The sequence below is a fragment of the Oreochromis niloticus genome, linkage group LG5 (assembly GCF_001858045.2).
Source record: "Oreochromis niloticus isolate F11D_XX linkage group LG5, O_niloticus_UMD_NMBU, whole genome shotgun sequence".
In the NCBI taxonomy this organism is placed as follows: domain Eukaryota; kingdom Metazoa; phylum Chordata; class Actinopteri; order Cichliformes; family Cichlidae; genus Oreochromis; species Oreochromis niloticus.
In genome coordinates this window covers 15,444,247-15,463,389 of record NC_031970.2, presented here as the reverse complement: position 1 = coordinate 15,463,389, position 19,143 = coordinate 15,444,247, and the positions used below count along the sequence as shown (strand labels likewise).

Sequence of the window (19,143 nt, the reverse complement as noted above, 5' to 3'; positions counted from 1 at the left end):
TAGGAGTTTTGTCTTTCGGGTGAACCAGTTTCTGTCTGAGTGTGTTGCTGGGTCTGAAATGCACTGAGATGTCGTGCTTGGAGAAAACTCTCCTGAGTTTCTCTGATACACCGGCTACATAGGGGATGACAATCTTGTTGCGTCTGTCTTTCTTATCCTCCCTCGCTGGTGTCTGATCTTCTTTTCTGTGCCTCTTTGCTGACTTTATAAATGCCCAGTTAGGATACCCACATGTTTTGAGTACTTCCTTTACATGTGTGTGTTCCTTCTTTATCCCTTCAGGCTTAGAGGGAACATGTTCTGCCCGGTGGTGTAGGGTCCTAATTACTCCAAGTTTGTGTTCCAGAGGGTGATGGGAGTCAAAGCGGAGGTACTGGTCCGTGTGTGTGGGCTTCCGGTAAACTTCGATGTTGAGGTTGCCATTCTCTTCAATGTGCACAGCGCAGTCCAGGAAAGGCAAGCAGCTGTCCTTTGTGCCTTCCCTGGTGAACTTATGTTTTTATCCGCGGCGTTAATGTGCGCAGTGAAGGATTCCACTTCTTGTGTTTTGATTTTGACCCAGGTGTCGTCTACATATCTGTACCAGTGGCTGGGTACTCTCCCTTTAAAAGAGCTAAGAGCCTTTCTTTCCACTTCTTCCATGTAAAGGTTGGCTACAACAGGTGACACAGGGGAGCCCATGGCACAGCCATGTTTTTGTCTGCAAAAACCCTCGTTGTATTTGAAATATGTGGTGGTAAGGCAGAGGTCTAACAGTGTGCAAATCTGAACGGGTGTGAAGTTGCAGCATGCAGGTTTTGCTTGCTACATTGTTTGTAGGAAGGCAGTATATAGCGGTGTGCAAAATGCTTTAAACAAAGCCACTTTAACTGGAAGTGAACAAAAGCGGAATTTGCGTGCAATAATATTTGCCTGCACATAGAGCTTACAACGTTGTCTGTATATGTCATCATCATCATTCATCATTCTCAGCTGTATGGACAAATCATCAACATATAAATTAAATAAAATTGGAGATAAAATCCCACCCTGTCTGACACCATTGCTAACACCAAAGGGGGCAGAAATACTGCTTCCCCATTTAACCTGCATCTTCTAATGAGTGTACAAGCAAGACAGAATCCTCACAATGTATCGAGGAACTCCCTGTTGCTTCAATTTATCAAGAAGTTTTCTGTGGTTCGCTCGATCAAAAGCTTTAGAGGCATCAATGAAACACATGAGGACAGATTAATTTGTGGCCCTATTCCTTGAGTGCAAATATGCACATCCCAGGTAGTACGCCACGAATCATAAACCCAGTGAAGCAGAGCGCTAGAAGAGGAGCCAGTCTTAAACTAGCATGTTTTATTCTCTCAGCTGCAGACTCATGCAGTTTAAGGTTTGACAGTAAATATGTAACTGAATTCAAACATAGGCTTAATCTGTGTGCAAATTTGATATGAGGCCAGACTAATGTTTACAGAAAAATAAAACTGTTGTAAAATTGTTTGCTGCCAACAAAAAAAATAGATGCACATTTATTCCTTGATTCAAGAATCTATCTTCATTACTGATGCTTATCAGGGAAATGCAAAAACTTTAAAGGCTACAAAAAACTTTAAACCCTCTTACCCTCCCCACAAAAGTCTGAAAGAACTTCAGGAAGGGTGACACTATTTTCTGGAGAATTGATTGGTAAATACGCAGTGATTTCATATCTGCTGACCTCTAATGTGAAACCTAATCTGGTCCAGAGCAACAGCACAAGTTACAGTGGTGTTCTACAATGGTAAGAAGTGAACCACCTTCATAGTACAGAAAAGCCAGGGTTAACACTGAAGTTACCTGCGTAACAAGGAATCCTGCTTCAAAGCACAGGCGTCAGCTCATTTTCTCTTCTTTTTTTGGCAGTTATACTTCTACCACATGTTTGCAGAATTCTCCTATTATCAGTTAAAAATACTTTGTCTTTCTCTTCAAATATCCCTGGAATTGCATAAAACTATAAGTTGGTGCTACATTTCCTACCTTACCTGAATGCAGCAGAAATAAGTGCCTAACCGACCTACTTCTATTTTAGTCATTACCAAAAAGGGGAGGAGCTTTTTTTGTTGGTCTTGTCTAATACAGAAACTATATTTAAGGTGCTGTGCCCTGACATAGTGGCTTAATGTCTGACACACATTACCTGGAAAAACGTCACCTAAGAAATACCGGGAAACCGTTGTTGCTCATCCAGTAGGGAGAAAGAGACACGCCCTGAGAGGGAGAGAACGATTATCTCATTCAGATCAGAAACACAACTTCCTGAGGGGGGAAAGCAACAGCAGCAAATACTGTGAGTACTGCAACTTTAAATTGCTATCCCATCTGTGATTCTAAGAAGGAAAAACGAGAGACTGGGATCTTCCGGGAACTTTCTGGAGGAGTAAGATTAGCCACGAATGACTGCTGTCCCATTGTGCTTTCTGCCTGGTGTGTTTTCAGCTTCAGTGAGATAATGGCTTTCCAGTCTGAGGAGGATCTCTCCTGTACTGTCTGCTTGGATATTTTTAAAGATCCTGTTGTCCTCTCCTGTAGCCACAGCTTCTGTAAAAGCTGTCTGCAGACATGGTGGGGTGATAAAACAGTACATGAGTGCCCTCTTTGTAAAAGGAAATCATCGAGGAGTGACCCAACTCGAAACCTGGCATTAGCAAAGGCGTGTAAGGCATTCCAAATGGAGAGAGATCAGAGGGTTTCTGCGGTGTCAGAGGCTCTCTGTTGCCTGCACTCAGAAAAATTCAAACTCTTTTGTCTGGACCATCAGCTGCCGGTGTGTCTTATCTGCAGAGACTCAAAAATGCATACCAACCACAGGTTTAGACCCATCCAAGAATTTGCACAGGAGCAAAAAAAGGGGCTCCAGAAATTCCTGAAGCCTTTACATGAGAAACTGAAAGTATTTGAACAAATTAAAGAAAAGTGTGATAAAACAGCAGAACACATTAAGGTCCAGGCTCGCCACACAGAGAGACAGATTAAAGAGCATTTCAAGAGGATGCACCAGTTTCTACAAGAGGAAGAGGAGGCCAGGATCACTGCACTGAGGGAGGAAGAGGAGCAGAAGTTTAAGACAATACAGGAGAAGATTGAAGGTCTGATCAGAGAGATAGCAGCTCTTTCAGAAACGATTAGAGCCACGGAGGAGGAGCTAAAAGCCGAAGACGTCTCATTCCTGCAGAACTACAACGATGCAGTGGAGTTAGTCCAACAGCAGCCCCTACTGGATGATCCAGAGCTGGCCACAGGAGCTTTGATAGATGTGGCTAAACACCTGGGCAACCTGACCTTCAACATCTGGAACAAAATGAAGAAAATGGTCTCCTACTCTCCTGTGATTCTGGATCCAAACACTGCCAACCCAGAATTTATCCTCTCTGAAGATTTGACAAGTGTAAGTCACGGAGAGCGACAGAAGCTTCCCGAAAACCCAGAGAGGACTGACTATCATCGTTCCGTCCGCGGCTGGGAGGGCTTTAACTCAGGGACCCACAGCTGGGATGTTGAAGTGGGAGACAACACAGCCTGGTTTGTTGGAGTGGCAGCCGAATCCATCCAGAAAAGGGAGCGGGTAAAATCAGGATTCTGGCAAATCGAGTTCTACAATGGTAAATACAGCACACGCATACTGGGAGCCCCACCGTCTGCTCTCCGAGTAAAGAAGAAGCTGCAGAGGATCAGAGTTCATCTGGACTGGAACAGAGGAAAGCTGTCATTCTTTGATCCTGATACTGGCTCACACTTACAGAGTTTCACACACTCTTGCACTGACAAGCTGTTTCCATGCATAGGTACTTTAAACGAAATCCCACTGAAGATATTGCCAGACAAAATTTCTGTAACAAGAGATTATCTCAGTTAAAGTTTGGTGTGTTTGATAAGCAGATGCATTGTCCTTCTGTGCATGGACTGACACCAAGGTAATGTGTCAAAGTATCACACACATGACCCAGAACTTAAGGTTTCTCAGCAGAAAACTGCAACGAAATGAGAAGATTAATGGTATTCTCACCACCCGTAAGTGGTTTTAATGTTACTAATGTTTGCATGCTGTAAAATCTGTAGACTTCACCCCCCAGAAATCAAGAAGTGGGAAATGCTGCCTGAGTTTCAATCATGTTCAAAGTACTTATTTACCTACTTAAGAAGGATAATAGCTGATTTATCCTACAGCAATAAATGAATGGGGTGTATTGCCATCAACAATTATGTCAGGTTCATTTTGAATTAATGCGGTGTAAACAGTGGTATATCTGAAAGCTAGTACATCCAATAACAGTATTGAAAAGAAGAAAAACTCTGTGAAGCAAGATATGCTGGAATTCAAATGCAAGGCTAACATTATGCTAATGTAGACATATGCACTTTTTCTTGTTTTTATAACTCGGTTCTGATCCTCTCTCTACAACCCACATTTCAGAAAAAGTAACGTTTGCTTAAGGTTTGTCATTTTCAAGTTAACATTGTCAACTCAGTTTCTCTTGTGATGTCGGGTGGCTGTAGCTCAGGAGGTAGTGCCGGTTAACTACTATTTTCTAGGTTAGTGGTTCAATCCCTGGTTATTCCAAACTGTATGGATACTACCCAAGAATGGGTAAATGGGGCAAGTTGTAGAAAGTACTTTGGGTGCTTAGCTAGAATATAAAAGTTCTATATAAGGTCTATGTTAGGGTGATAGAGACACATAGATATAAAGACATCATTTACTACAGCACGGTTTCAACAACAGTGTTAACAATTAACCTGAAAAAAGGCAATAATGTAGCATACTGAAGTAAAACTACTCTACTTAAAGTTAAATGTACTTTTTATTACTTTAGTTCAGATAATTTTGTTAGAATACACTTTTTTAATGATGTGTGCCATACACAAGTTGTTTGTACTTGTAGAAACTATACAACATGTTAAAACACCCAGAACTCACTGTTGTCTCATCTGTGTGCCCCATACACAGCACAAATGTGTGTATCATTTAATTATGTGACAGACCTGTGTTTGGTTTTACAGAAAAGTCCAGCTGGACAACCAACTGAACCGAAAAGTGTCTGTATAAATTTTGTGGCACGTTCAGTCCGCTTATTGGCTGTTTCTGATGTGTCTGGGACAGAAGCAACAAACACAGGATTATGTGGTGTTCTGGGCCCTATTTCAGGAAACATGTTGAACAGTCTTTGAGCTGCTTCCTGGAAAAAGAGCCCTGGCCCGGTGGATTACATGTGAGGCCTCTGTTTATTTTATTGCTAGTTGGTACAGTCTGTGCATTCTGCACATCCATACTGCTCTGCCACCTCCCAGAATATGAAGCATACCACACTACAAGAGGATGTTTAATTCAGACTTACAGAGTAAACCTGGTAGTTCGATTGGATCAAACATAAACAACTCTCCTCCAAATGGTCTTGGTGCAGTGAGATTATCATGTTCACATCTGCACAAACAAACAAAAGGGAAAACAAACCAGAGTTTTACTTAAACTAAAGGAGTTAATTCATTTCCCCAAATGGTCACATTCAAAACATTGTGGAGGGCTGCACTAATAAGCCTATAGGAGATCAAATTAATAAACTGAAATAGAAATCACAACACTGCTAAATTAAAGAATAACATTTCAACATAACTGGCTTGTTTTTACATATCATACATGTTCTGAAAAATAGCTCAATATAACCAAGTCAGCTTGAAAAACTAGCATGGGTTTGGCTTTATACACTTATAGAGTAAGTGCATCGTTTCCAGCTTGTCTGGTGCTATTTCATAAAATGACCACATGGGGAGGCTGTAGACTTTTTCATTTTCATTTAAAGCCTTGATTGTCACTGAGACTTTATTGCAGTCAACTGACACTTAAATAGGTACACCTTACTGATACTTTGTTTTGTCCATATTAACGTGACAGCATCATGCAAACTGCTCTCGGTTCTCCTTTGACCTCTGACATTGACGAGGCAGTTTTACTCCTGCTCACTGGACATTTTCTCTTTATTTGGACCATTCTCTGTAAATATCAGGGATGGTTGTGTGGGAAATTCCCAGCATATATGCAGTTTCTGAAATTAACCTGCCTTAAATCACCTTTGTTTCCTATTTTGATGCTTTTTTCAGTTCTCACAGATGGGACAGACATGGCTGGGGGATAGGAAAGGGAGAAAGAAAGAAGAAGGAAAAGAAAAACAGAGGGGAAGAGGGACAGTGAGAAAGGACACTTAAAAATATATAAAGGACATAAATCTCCTGGATCACCTGTTGAGAGAAAAAAAAAGGAAAAAAGAGAAAACAAGCAAAAAAAGAGAGCGACATAATAAACACAAAACCATCGCATTAATAGCTAACAGCAAATAACAGTAAATACTAAATATTGAATGATGTTGTGCAGCACGCAGCACCGACTGCACACAATGTGCTTTGAAACAGCAGCCAAGAAAGGTGTAGTTTGTGTCTATGAACAGTGTACACCTGTGTGGATCAGCACACTTGTTTCTCCACGTAACGATCTGCTAGAGGTTATTCTGACGCTTGACTTGAACTTCAGAAGGTAGTCTTGACCTGTGTCTACACGATAAAACGCTTACATGTATTGACTTGCTGTCATGTGATTGGCTGATTTTAACTTTAACAAGAAATGGGAAAATGTACAGAAAAGTGAGTTTACATGTGCGGCGTTTGATTTGCACTTTTTGAATGTTATACAATTGGAGGGTGTGTGTGAAAAAAAGTTTTTTTCAAAATGCTTAAGAATAAACATTAAAAGTGTCTTGGTTGTTTTCTGTAGTTATTTTTGCACCACATATCTGTTTTTTAAATACTTTTTTTTATACATCCGATCAACATTTAAAAATTCAAATGTTTTTGTGAATTTTTGTGTTTTGTTCTTCATATTTTCCTTCTTTACTCAGTTGCTTTTCAAACATTTCCCCTTTTCCTTTCAAAATATAAGAAATACTTTAAACGCTAATCGCTTCCTTTCATTTGTATATTTGAGCACATTTAACTGCATATCGTTAACTCTTACTGATGCAGTCAGTCTCAAAACTACACTTTATAAGAGAGCCAGTGTCATCCATTTCTACCATCATGAATAGGACTCATCTGGAAATTAATTCTTGTTGAATCTAATCTATTTTTTTAAGAAAGCAAAGATCATTTAAAAAGTATCAAGCACGTTGGCAAAATTCGCTTTTACATATCATCTGTTTCATAATGTCTAATAAGCTTCATACAGTTAAACACAATTACTATGACTGAAACACGCTTATTCTCGCTATAAATAAAAATAGTATACATGTATGCCTGAATAAAAACAAACAGGTGAGATGTTAGAACTCTTTTATTTTTATTTTAGTATACACTCAAAACTTGCAACAGACAGCTGCTGGGGTTTGGAAGAGAGTTGAACAAATGTTTAAAATATAATCTGATCATTTTTGGAGCAGGCTTCAGGATCTCCACGTATTAACATGCTGCTTTTGCTCCTGGTGAAAAAGTTTCCTCCTGAATTTAAACATTTTTAATGTTGGATTTAATTGAAAGTCAGCTGTTTAAATAAGAACAGCACATATTACATCAGGGGATATGACAGGTGAAATATTCAGTTTAAAATATACTGACAGCTCTCCAAGTAAGACTCTAAAATGAAATAAAATGGTTCAGTTATGAAGCTTAACTTTAATAATCTCAACCAAACACTAAAATAAACCGAAAATGAACATTTCTAAGTTATCTAAGTGACATATATGTCATGTTCAACCTGAGTAGCGATAGATGGGTGGGGGTGGGTGGGGAATGTGCTGGGAGCCGCTGTTCTTGCTGGCTCTATCAAGGAGCGGTGGAGGCCCCCTGGGCAACACTAGCAGAGGTGCTGGCAATAGCCTGGTGTACAGCCTGGTTTACAGCCTGGTTTACAGCCTGGCATACAGCCTGGTTTACAGCCTGGCGTACAGCATGATTGGACATGACTGCAGTGGCCAACTCAGCCTGGGCCTTCTGAAAGCTGCCATTGGTTTGCTTGTACAGATTGTGGATCTGGAATGGGAAAGACAAGAGTACACTGACACCTGATACAATTGCAATTCATCATCTTATTATGCACGCTGTGAGGGTGAAAACGATACCCACAACCTGATATTGTGGCTATTCTTCAGGCTCTTTATCTACTAAATGCTTCGCGGTAGATGGACGACCTGGACTACGTGGTGAGAGGACTGTGTTTACTTGAAGCTTGGACAATTTTGTTCTTGTTCTAGACCTTTCCTAATCAAATATGACCCACTTAATTTTTGGCTTTACAAGCATAATCCATATCAGTTTATTTAGTTTGAATCGGAAATTCAGACAGAGAAACGCTGTGACATTTTCAGTGTTTTAGTGTCACTGTCTGGATTTCAAATCCTGAAGTTGTAAGACTATCTGAAAATCTGCTGATAAAAATAACAGCCTGATTTAGAGTTCTTTATGGGACCTAAAAATGTGAACAAATGTACCCTTTTCAGCATGACGACCCCCATAACGATTTCTGCAGTAAAGAGAATGGCACTGATCATCATGATCACACTGGGAATGAGGCTGTAGCTCAGAGCTGAAATGCTCACAATCCAACCACTGAAGGACAGAGAAACACACAAAGATCAAACATACAAGAACACATACTGTGAAAATAGAGGTTTAAAATAGTATCCTCATTTGTCCCTAAAATTGAATAGGTATTGATAAAACAATATGTAAAGCAGGTATTAAATATGCACTTATTGTCACCACCAAATTCAAGACGTTTGAAGAAAATAAGCCTTTTTTCAACTCATTCGATTCATTTTTATGGCTTACAACAACTATAAATACATGATACAGACAACAAGCAATGCACCTAGAATGAACAAAGTGCAGGAATGTAGGAATCACATTGCTCAAAAGATTTAGAAAGAATTTTGTATTAGTTCATTAGCCAATATAATTGGACTACCTTTCTCTATAGTTAAAAATAAGATCCAAGTCTTAATGCTTCCAAATGAGCAGGATTTCTAGTATTGTTTAGACTTTAACTGAGCCATATACTTTTGGGTTTTAACTCAATAGTTGCTTTTCTATCAGTTTGACCTACTGACTGCCAGCAACCACTCGCCAGCTAGTTTTTAGCTGGGATAACAAAGAGATATTTGTTTAGGTACCTTACCTGAACCCCCAGCCAGGGATGCCGATGCTCATGATGACAAAAACAACTACTTGGGCAAAGAAAATGAAGAAGAAAGCAAAGAAGTTGAAGGAGCTGTCATTCCTAGAAGAGGGAACAATATAATTACTGATCTGTCTGCACAGTAACTAACAACTCAGACATTTTTTTGTATTGAGCAAAAACCAAAAAGGAAAACAACTCTGAAATTCTTCACCAAGACGGAGGTACACACCTGAAGGCTTTGTACACAGGTCGATACCAGCAGAAAAAGGAGCAGGGAGGGAAAAGTCCGACCCACAGCACGGAGAGGTACAGACCAGAGCGAGCATCACTGGACGAGATGATGCAGAACAGGACCACGGAAGAGATCAGGTTGAAAAACAGCGTGCCTGTGCAGACTGGACGTAGATAAGCAACAAAGAGACTATGAATAAAAAGGAAAAGAACTGCAGCCTGACGTTAGGGATCAAAACCAAACCCATCCTTCTCCCTTTTGACTCTGGCTGATGCAATATGATGCCATTTTTCACAGGTACTGTTGTCGTCTGCTGCCTGGTCAAGATTTCAGAGTGTGGCAGGCCGTTATTAAAAAAGCTCTACACTGTTTTTAAATCTCTTGTTCTTTGCATTTTCACACAGAAACTGCACAATGTAATCTTAATAACACTTTCACAGTTTTACAGGTTCAGGTGTCCTCAAAATCTGATAATTCTGCAAAAATCTAAATTATAATTATTAATCACACAAGCAGTTACAGGCTGTTTTTACTGGATACACCCTGTGACAGCTCAGTCAGCTGAATTGCATCAGCTCTTAAGAAATGGATGGCTGTATTGACAGATGGCAGGAATATGCCAAATATGGTACTTGTGCTGTCCTTTGGCAGCTGATACCAGGCAGTATATCCTTCCGGTCTCAAAGCAAACAGTCCCCTCTAAAATCCCCTCTGTGAAACTTCACAAAATACAGTTAGAAGTCCAATATTTATGCCCTCCATCATGTTTTCCAAAGCCATTCAGTGGTCCAAATTGGAATTTTTGCAAGGCCAATTCTGGCCTCCAGGCCTTATGTTTGACATCTCTGCTTTAGCCATTTAAAACTGTAAAAGAACAAAACTAGAACTTGTTTCTGTTTTGTTTCCCTTCTTCTATTTAGCAACATTTGCTTTCTCTCTCACTTTCAAAATCAGTGTCAAGTGTCAGTATCAAGGAAATATTAAAGGCTCCTCTTACATTTTTTTCCCCTGGCCTAATCTAAGAGACAAGGTGTGGAGAAATTCTACAATTTCTCTTTGAAGGAGTCAGCGAGAACTTCTGCAAGCTTAACCAGCTGGATCGGTTGTTTTGGAGATGCCCCATGTCAGTGTCCCCAAGTCTTTGATCTAACAGTGAAGTGCGAGTCTTTGTGCAAACATTCAATCTCTTGTGCCAGACAGTGCAGGAAAAGTTACGCATGCACGAATCAGTGTTCACTGTCTCTAACTAGGAAGTCTTAAGTGTTAACATATGAGTATTTTAACAAACAAAATTCCCTTTAGCTAAAAAAACCCTTCATAACAATGTTAAATTTTGACACAGAATGTGCAAATTAATAGTAAACTGTTAAAAGTTGCAGGAACTCACACAACCAGAAGTAGTACATAATGGTGACCGTGCGCTGGAACTGCTGGCTGATCTCCACATTGATGTCCTGATAGAAACAGGGACCCACAGAGCTGAAGGAAGGCGGGGAGGGGGCAGTTATTCTCCCGGGCTGAAGAAGAATAAAGTCAAAAAACACTTTGGTGTCACTGGGATGTCATCAGTTCATTTCCTATTCGTTTAACAGGTGTTAGAATGTATGAACACATCTGTTAGAGCCAATCTATAGAGAAATATTTTTGATACTGTTTCAATTATTATGTTACATGTTTGATTTTGTATAATATGTTGTTAGAGAATATATGCTGCGTGTTTAATTTGTGTCGGGTAAGAAAACATCAGAGCGCATGTGTGGCAGCAGGTTAGAATGAGCCAGGACGGCAATGGAAATGTGCGCTGTAGCAGCAAATGGTTTTTTGACCGTGACATCGTTTGTTTGTATGTACAAGTCAGAAATAAATCTGGACAGCTCACATTAAGAAGTGGAAGAACTATTTTTTCAAAGCTTGGGACAGAAATTCACCACTACAACATCCCTCCAGTTTTAGCAAGTTTACGCTGGTTCCCTGTCAATTGTCGCATTGATTTTAAGATTCTTTTACTTACTTTCAAAGTTTTAAATGGTGTGGCAGCCAGTTATTTAAGAAAACTCCTAAACATATATAACCCCAAAGAGCACTGAGATCGTCTAGCCAGATGATCTGAGTACAACCGAGGTCTTGATTGAAGCATAGAAGGAGATCAGGCCTTCGCAGTTGCAGCGCCTTGACTCTGGAATAACGTGCCAGATGATATTCGCACTTCAGAGTCTATACATTCTTTCAAATTGCATCTTAAAACTCACTTTTTACGTGGTTTTTAATTCAAGTTCAGTTTGAGTATCACCAGGCTTGTTTTATGTTTGTTATGTTTGTTTTGGTTTTATGTTAATACTTTTTCATCGCCTCATCTCATTTATCTGTATTTGTTTTTATATTGTTTTCTCTTGTTCTTAACTAATTGTGAAGCACTTTGGTCACCTCTGTTGCTTTTAAATGTGCTACAGAAATAAATTTGATTTGATTCATGCAAGTCCATTAAACCTTATGATATTTATATTACAGGATGTTTGTACTTGTTTTTGCGAGACCTGTGCTTTATTTATGGTCACATCATGACAAAATAGCCGGTAAGTATGAACTTCAGGTTCATACTTAGCGCATTTTCATCACTGAACAGGCAACAAAGAGTTCCTCTGTGATCCAGACTCCTCTGTGTTTAGACCAATGTTCCCACTAAGCTGCGCGCGTGCGCAATTGCGTACTGCTGGCACGGTCTCTGCGCACAGAAAAAAAATCTAACCTGAATTGAAATTAACATTAATACTTTAACAATTCTGTTTTCCAGTGTTAGTCAGTAAGTGACTGGCTGCTCCTGTATGGGATTAGAACGATGCCACCTTATCCCATAGTCCAGCCAATAATGCGATTCACATTCGTATATACGCAGCTAATCGTTGACAGGCTATGACAGCGTCCTTATGTGCCGACACCGGTGTTTTAGCTAGCAAAGCGGCATGGCTGATGTGGAGTGAAGCCACGTTAATGACAACGTGTACAACCATTGGAGATGTGAGCAGGACAGACGAACAATTGACGGATAAAGTGTTGACTTTATACCAGTTTTAAATTGTGTTGATAGGCCACGTAACACCAGAGTTATGATAAAAATATATGCAATGTTTGGTTTTCTTCCTGAATACTATCATTGTTTATATTTACTGCGGAAAGAAACTGTAAAAACTGCGTTTTATAAGGAAAACGCTCGAAAGCACTCTCCACCTGTGAGCACCCCCCACACTCTTTCCTATTGGTGGAAAAATGTACCATGTTGACCAATCAAAAAATTATATGGCGACATGGCATTTAGTTGTTTAGGAAGGGGGAAGTTTTAGGAGTGACGGCGGTGTTTTGAGATGTGAGAGATTTGCGACGTTTAGCGCAAATCTTGTGTAGTTAGTGTGTAGTGTAGCCAGTAGTTTTGTTGTGTGCGTCAGAACAATGAGGCGACTACTGAATGTTACAGGTGTTACAGGAGTGATACATCTCCTGTTGTCAGGCCTGCAGGTATCAGGCTGTTGTTCTCCTTTATCTCATAGTGGACAGAAATTATGTTTTTGTGTGGCATCAAATTTCATGCAGAACAGCTGATTGTTCTGTAAATAGTTTGAAATGTTTATTTAAAAAAAAAACCCCGCCTTGGCTGCATTTTTAGGTAAACAGCTGCAAAAAACGTTGTTGTTTGTAAAACTCAGTTACTTTTTTGAAGAAGTAACTATACCTGTATAACTGTAAATGCTGTAATTTGATTATTTTAATAAACCATGTAACTTGGATGGATTCGATGCTGGCGTGACCACAGTGCACACGTCTGTTGTTGCTCAGTTGTCCAAGGGACCGCTCAGGGAGTTTGTGTGTTCGCTCAGACACATGAAAAATTAGAGGGAACATTGGTTTAGACCTAAAGCGGTTTCATCCATGCCCAAAACTATTACACAGAACATGTAAACGCCAATGTTGTCCTTTCATTACACAGCCATAAGCACATTTAAGAATTTCAATGAATGACTATATTTCTCCCACTTTTCTCCCACTGAAAACACTATGTCCAGAGGAACAGAATCAACTTTTGGGGATATTAGAACATTTCTTTGACAAAAAAAGCAATCAGTTACAAGAAGTACTCTTTCTTCTGAAGAGTAGTGTAAGCTCCAGCATTGCAATGTCCTTTTTTTAATCCTGACACCAGCACAATGTCACCCCTCGTCGTTTTTTTTTAATGTGCAGAGGGAACTTCAGCTACTATCAGCTGCCTTAGGTGCTCTTTAGGTGCTTTTATGAAGCAGATGGTGGTTAGCTGGTGTTGTTGCCAGGTACTTTATAAACAGTAACCAGTTATCCATCCCTTCTTCATTTCATAATGAATCCAGCATCATGTACTCTGCTCTATTGCACATATAAGTCTGGAAATGTGTTATATCCATGTTGTTATTATCTGTTTATCAACTCTGTTGAGTACACAAAGCAATGAAAAAAACTGGAGCCCAATTCTTTGTATCTGTGTATATACTTGATCAATAAAGCTGATTCTAAAAAATTTTTAATGTGGCTTCTTTTACTTGTGAAGCTGTGGGTGCTCAAAAATTGCAATAATCACGTACACAGTAAGAAATAAAAAATAATGTTGGACAAGGATCTTTTAAATCTAAAGGCTTAAAATTCTCTGACTTCTACTTTTAACTCCCCATCCCATCATCCCACTCTATCTCTTACAGGCTCCTGCTACGAGGTTGTGTGTCACAAGCTTCCGCTCTATACTCTCCAGCTCCTGGGGTTTCTTTGCCAGCTCCTCCTACTTCCTCATCAGCTCTGCCTTAGCAGCATTCACTACAGGCTAGCACAGAGTGAATTAGGCATTAGAACTCTATGTCAAAGTTATTATGCATAATTACATATATAGGTCCTAAAGGTGCTCCAATGGTTGTGCTTAGGTATATTACTGGTTCAACCGAGTAATTCAGGCAGGTCTGCCTAAAATTGAGGTGGGATCCATAAAGCTGGTGGCATTAAAAAAATCATGCAAATGAAGTCCTGTCCTGCTGATTATTTCTGGGATTTTTTTTTAAGCATTCAGCACCCAGATATACACAGCAGAAATTAGTGCAACGCTTCATTTTAATAGCCATGAAAACACTCCTGCTTTTCTAGATCCAGCTTCCCCTGAACATTCTGATGGTAAGCTGATATAAATCACAGTAAAGAGGGTCTTTACTGTATAGTGTTTACCTGGGAGTTGTAGGAACCATATATGTGAGACTCCATAGGCGTTGTCATGCTCTTTGGGGTCTGCACAGGTGCAGATGGAGGAATGGCTTCATATGGTGGAGGAGGCTGTAGCATGGTTAAAAAAGAAAAACCGACATCATACTTCAGTCTGACAAAAAAATGTGGTCTTCAAAAAATTATTCCAAAGAACTTGGATTTAGTTAGTGAATGAAAGAATTATGAATTAAAGTATTAATTGTTAATTAATTAAAAGTATTAATGTATAAGATATACAGATCATACACATTTTAAAACAATACAAAAAAGTAAAATTACACATTTATGTCCACAAGTAATATCTTACTTTTTGTTAACTGATCCCTCTAGATAATTCTGAGCACAAAGCTGCAGGTAACAGCATTTAGACCTCTTCATTCTGAAAAGCCTTTTATCCCATATCTCACACACAGCTATATCCTGTGGAGTAATAACCTTCTCTACTCATGGTGGCTTCACTCATTTGACTTTTATGCCCCACTGGTTTAAGCCATTATCATTATCATCATCCACCCCTTACTTTCAAAATTTACTTTATTTAGAGTCAGTTAGTCAAACCATTATTTTGTTTTTAAATGTATTTATTATTTATTTTTATTTTTTTTACAGCACATTATCTATTTTTTTCTGTTATTTTAGGGAGAAAAAAGGTCAAAAGGTACCAGAACAGAACTTGGGGTGATTCATTTTAACAGACAAGATGTGTATAACTAAATACACAGAAATGGATGATATTAATATGATAATAAAATAACTCTGGGTTTAAGTAAGGAGGAATATTTAAAGTGATGTATTCTCTCCATTTTGCCCATATTTCCTCAAACTTTAACCACCTGTAGTATCATGAAGAAGGTGATTTTTTTTTACCAGTCTTCTATGCCTGGGATTTCTGGTTTAAGCCATTTCAGATCATAATTCTATAAATGTTATATTGACAGCAGTATATTTATAAACACAGTACAAGTATATAGGACAATATGTTGGACCCCTGTAGTTCTAGGCATCCCCCCCACACACACAAATCAAACCATATCTGATGAAAAGAGCTTAAAATGTCTGCTGACTTTGCTTCACAATAGAGTTTTTAAATGAACTTCAAAAGATCCCAGCAGTGTATTCATATGTGTGGATTTGTGACATTAAGCAGGAAGTGGCCCATCTGTGAGGGAAATGTAACACCAAAGTCATGGAAGCTTGTGCAAAGTTATTTACCATCATTTAACAATATAGGTTTTATTGTAATGTAATTTATTTGTAAATGTCCCATAATTAGGAATCTTATTTTGACATTCTTCAGTTATTTCAGTCTAAAAATGTATTGAGTATACAGTTTAAAAAATGATTATTACTGATTTAAGTGTCATAGAATCACCAGTTTATCTCTATATTAATGTTAAAATTATGCTATTATACTCTATATTATATAATTGACTCATAAATGACCCGAGTCTGATATTTTAATTGCTAGAACAACTTGGTTGCTTGGGGGTTAAAAGCCTTTTCACCTTGTGAAGTTCCACTTCTACCACATCTTTACTGTTGCAAAAATTTCACAGATTTCAATTCAGGATTCTCTGAGTGCCATGCCTCTCTGTTAGAAATGACTCTGTTCTGCATTTTAGGAAAAACGGGATTACACAATGGTGCAGTTCACAAATATACTGTAAATATTGTTGTGAGAAGGTATGCAGCTTGTGAGCTCTGCTACAAATGCTACATAAACAACTCCAAGTTTAGTTCCTGTTGCTGCAGAGTTTGCTAGTATCAAAGAAAGACAAGAAGTACACATGAACTCAAGGTGTTTCCTAGCAACAAAAACCTAGTGATACAACTGGTTTTGCTGGTTAAGAAAGATTAACCAGGAGAACCAGTCCTGGTCCTTCCTGTTAAAAGAGCCCTTCCCCCCCCACAGTTACCATATGCGTGCTCATAGAGAATGACCTGATCACTTGGGTTCTGTCTCTAATATTCTGGGGTCCTTAGTTTACTGTATAAAGTCCCTTGGGATGACTGCTGTATACAGTTAAGGAAGAAGTACACATTTACCATGCACATTAATCTCATGAAATTCTAAGGCTTTTAATTTTTTTAACTGTTCTTTTTCCAGGGTGGAATGACTGTACAGCATACATATTTAATGACTCTATAAAACAAGAATTGGGTGCGCTAGTTTGAATTATTTTGGATTTTCTCTAATCCATACAGGGTAAAATACACTTAAATCTTTTAAAAGGTGATCCTGAAGATTCAACGGTTTCTTTTAGCTTGACAGGGCCGAGATCTATCAACTTCTCATTACTGATCATGATTGACTACAGCTGGTAGATTCTCTTTGTGTATATACTGTATATATATATATATATATATATTTATATATATATATATATATATATATATATATATATATAAACATGTACATATACATATATATATACATATATATATATACATATACATATATACATACATATATATATACATACACACACATATATATATATATACATATACATATACATATATATACACATCTCTCTCTCTCTCTCTCTCTCTCTATATATATATATGTATGTGTGTGTGTATATGTATATATATATGTGTGTGTATGTATATATATATGTGTATATATATATATACATATACATATATATACATATATATATATACACACATATATATATATATATGTATACATATACATACACATATATATATATACATATATATATATGTGTATGTATATATACATATACATATATATATATATATATATATATATATATATGTATATGTATATATACATACACATACATACATACATATATATATCTATACATACATATACATATATATATATATATATATAGAGAGAGAGAGAGAGAGAGAGAGAGAGAGAGAGAGTTTAGTTGAAGATCATAATTCTATAAAAGTTAAAAAGAGTGAAGTGAAAAGTGAAACAGAAAGCATGACGACACCAAAGTGACTCTGCAGCAACTTACAAAAAGAATTGGAATTAACACTTATTCACAAGAACAATTGCTCTTTACTAAAGATAATATCTCAGAGCTCAGGATTATCTGTGTGAGCATGCTTTCTTAAATATTTGAACCAACTCAGGCCGCAAACCAGAAGCCAGATGCTTAGAAAATACACAGGAAGCATGAGAAACAGGCTCTCTGGATCTCTGTGTCCTGTGTAACAAAAGCAGGAATAAAAAAACTGGTTAAACCAAATAATGCTCACGTCAGTTGTATTATGAACCAGGTTGTAAAGGTCCAGTGTGGTATATCCTATGTTGCTGTTGTGTTGAGTCACTGCAGGGTCCTAACAGACAGGACAAAGAAAGAGTTATTCAGCATCCTTATTTATTCATGTGGTCACTATGAATAAGAGTTACAAGTGGGAAAACACTGAGGAGTATCTGGCAGGCCCTAAAATAAGTCACATGAGCAACAACACACCAGCTGCCCACCCATACGTCCATCCATTACCCTGACGTTAGCTTCATGTCCAACATCTCTCACCTGAAAAGGGTTTTGGTCCTCCATCGGTTCTGGGAAGTTTGTGTATTTTTATATCTTACTAGCAGTTAGCTTGAAGAAGCCACTGTGTACTCACTGATGTCAACGCTGGAGCAAAAAGATAAGAAAAAAAATATCCCTGCATTTGTTACCATTACAAAACAAAAGAAAAGGCGTGGCCGTACTTGCGTTCTTGCTTATCCGGAATTCTCAAGAACGCAGCGATCGCACGATCATTTTACAATTGGAATGGCAGTGTACTTGATAACATCACAACTCTGGAGTTTTTACTGTCATTCATTTAACTGTGATTAATATTTGCAATGGAAATGACACATAACATGAAAAAAAAATACACATGATGTAGTAGATTTTTTAAGAAAAAAAGATCATTTAAAAAAGTATCTTAAGCACTTTGGCAAAATTCGCTTTTACATATCATCTGTTTCATAATGTGTTTTAAGCTTCTAATAATCCCTAAAGTTTAGGGCCTGTTGAGTGTGGCAGAGGGAGAAAGAAAGAGACAGTGCAAAAAGAAGGAAAAGCATTGTACTGAGCTAGCTCACATCAACTTTGCTGCTGCATGTGTGTGGCAGGCTTTAAACACCGTCACAGCTGTGTCAGGTTACTTTGACTGTGGAATGTGTGGGGAGGGCCTTGACATGCTGCCAAGAATGCTCTACCCCAACACACCGCGCACAGGCTTTAAACTCATGTAAGTCACATGCAAGTGTGAATAAAGAGCAATAAAAGACTGAAGTGCATGACTTAAAGTGGTCATTGCTATGGTGTCAAGAAGCAAAGGGTTTTTTTTTGCTTAAACTTGTCTGCTAAGTTTGATGGGTCACCTAATAGATCATTCCAAATGAAAATTGTGAACAAACCTCAAATTAGAAAATGGGGCATAAACTGTCTTTCCTCTGTGTGGCAGGGTC

At 38.3% G+C, this 19,143-nt stretch overlaps 2 protein-coding genes across 2 annotated transcripts; one reads left to right on the top strand and one right to left on the bottom strand.

Moving 5' to 3' along the window:
• The first annotated feature begins 2,141 nt into the window (after positions 1-2,141).
• LOC100712471 (zinc-binding protein A33-like) lies at positions 2,142-6,775 on the top strand. The gene has a single exon (XM_005453607.4). It carries the CDS (start codon positions 2,483-2,485, stop codon positions 3,884-3,886), a length of 1,404 nt encoding a protein of 467 aa, XP_005453664.1. The 5' UTR covers positions 2,142-2,482; the 3' UTR covers positions 3,887-6,775.
• A 566-nt stretch (positions 6,776-7,341) lies between these two features.
• Positions 7,342-18,343, bottom strand: LOC100689852 (secretory carrier-associated membrane protein 3-like). Its single transcript, XM_013273236.3, has 8 exons — positions 18,212-18,343; positions 17,931-18,011; positions 14,652-14,756; positions 10,810-10,939; positions 9,420-9,585; positions 9,188-9,289; positions 8,502-8,619; positions 7,342-8,043 (listed from the first exon to the last, which is right to left on the bottom strand). The coding sequence occupies exons 1-8, from the start codon at positions 18,233-18,235 to the stop codon at positions 7,837-7,839; spliced, it is 933 nt and encodes a 310-aa protein (XP_013128690.1). The 5' UTR covers positions 18,236-18,343; the 3' UTR covers positions 7,342-7,836.
• Between the last annotated feature and the right edge of the window lie 800 nt (positions 18,344-19,143).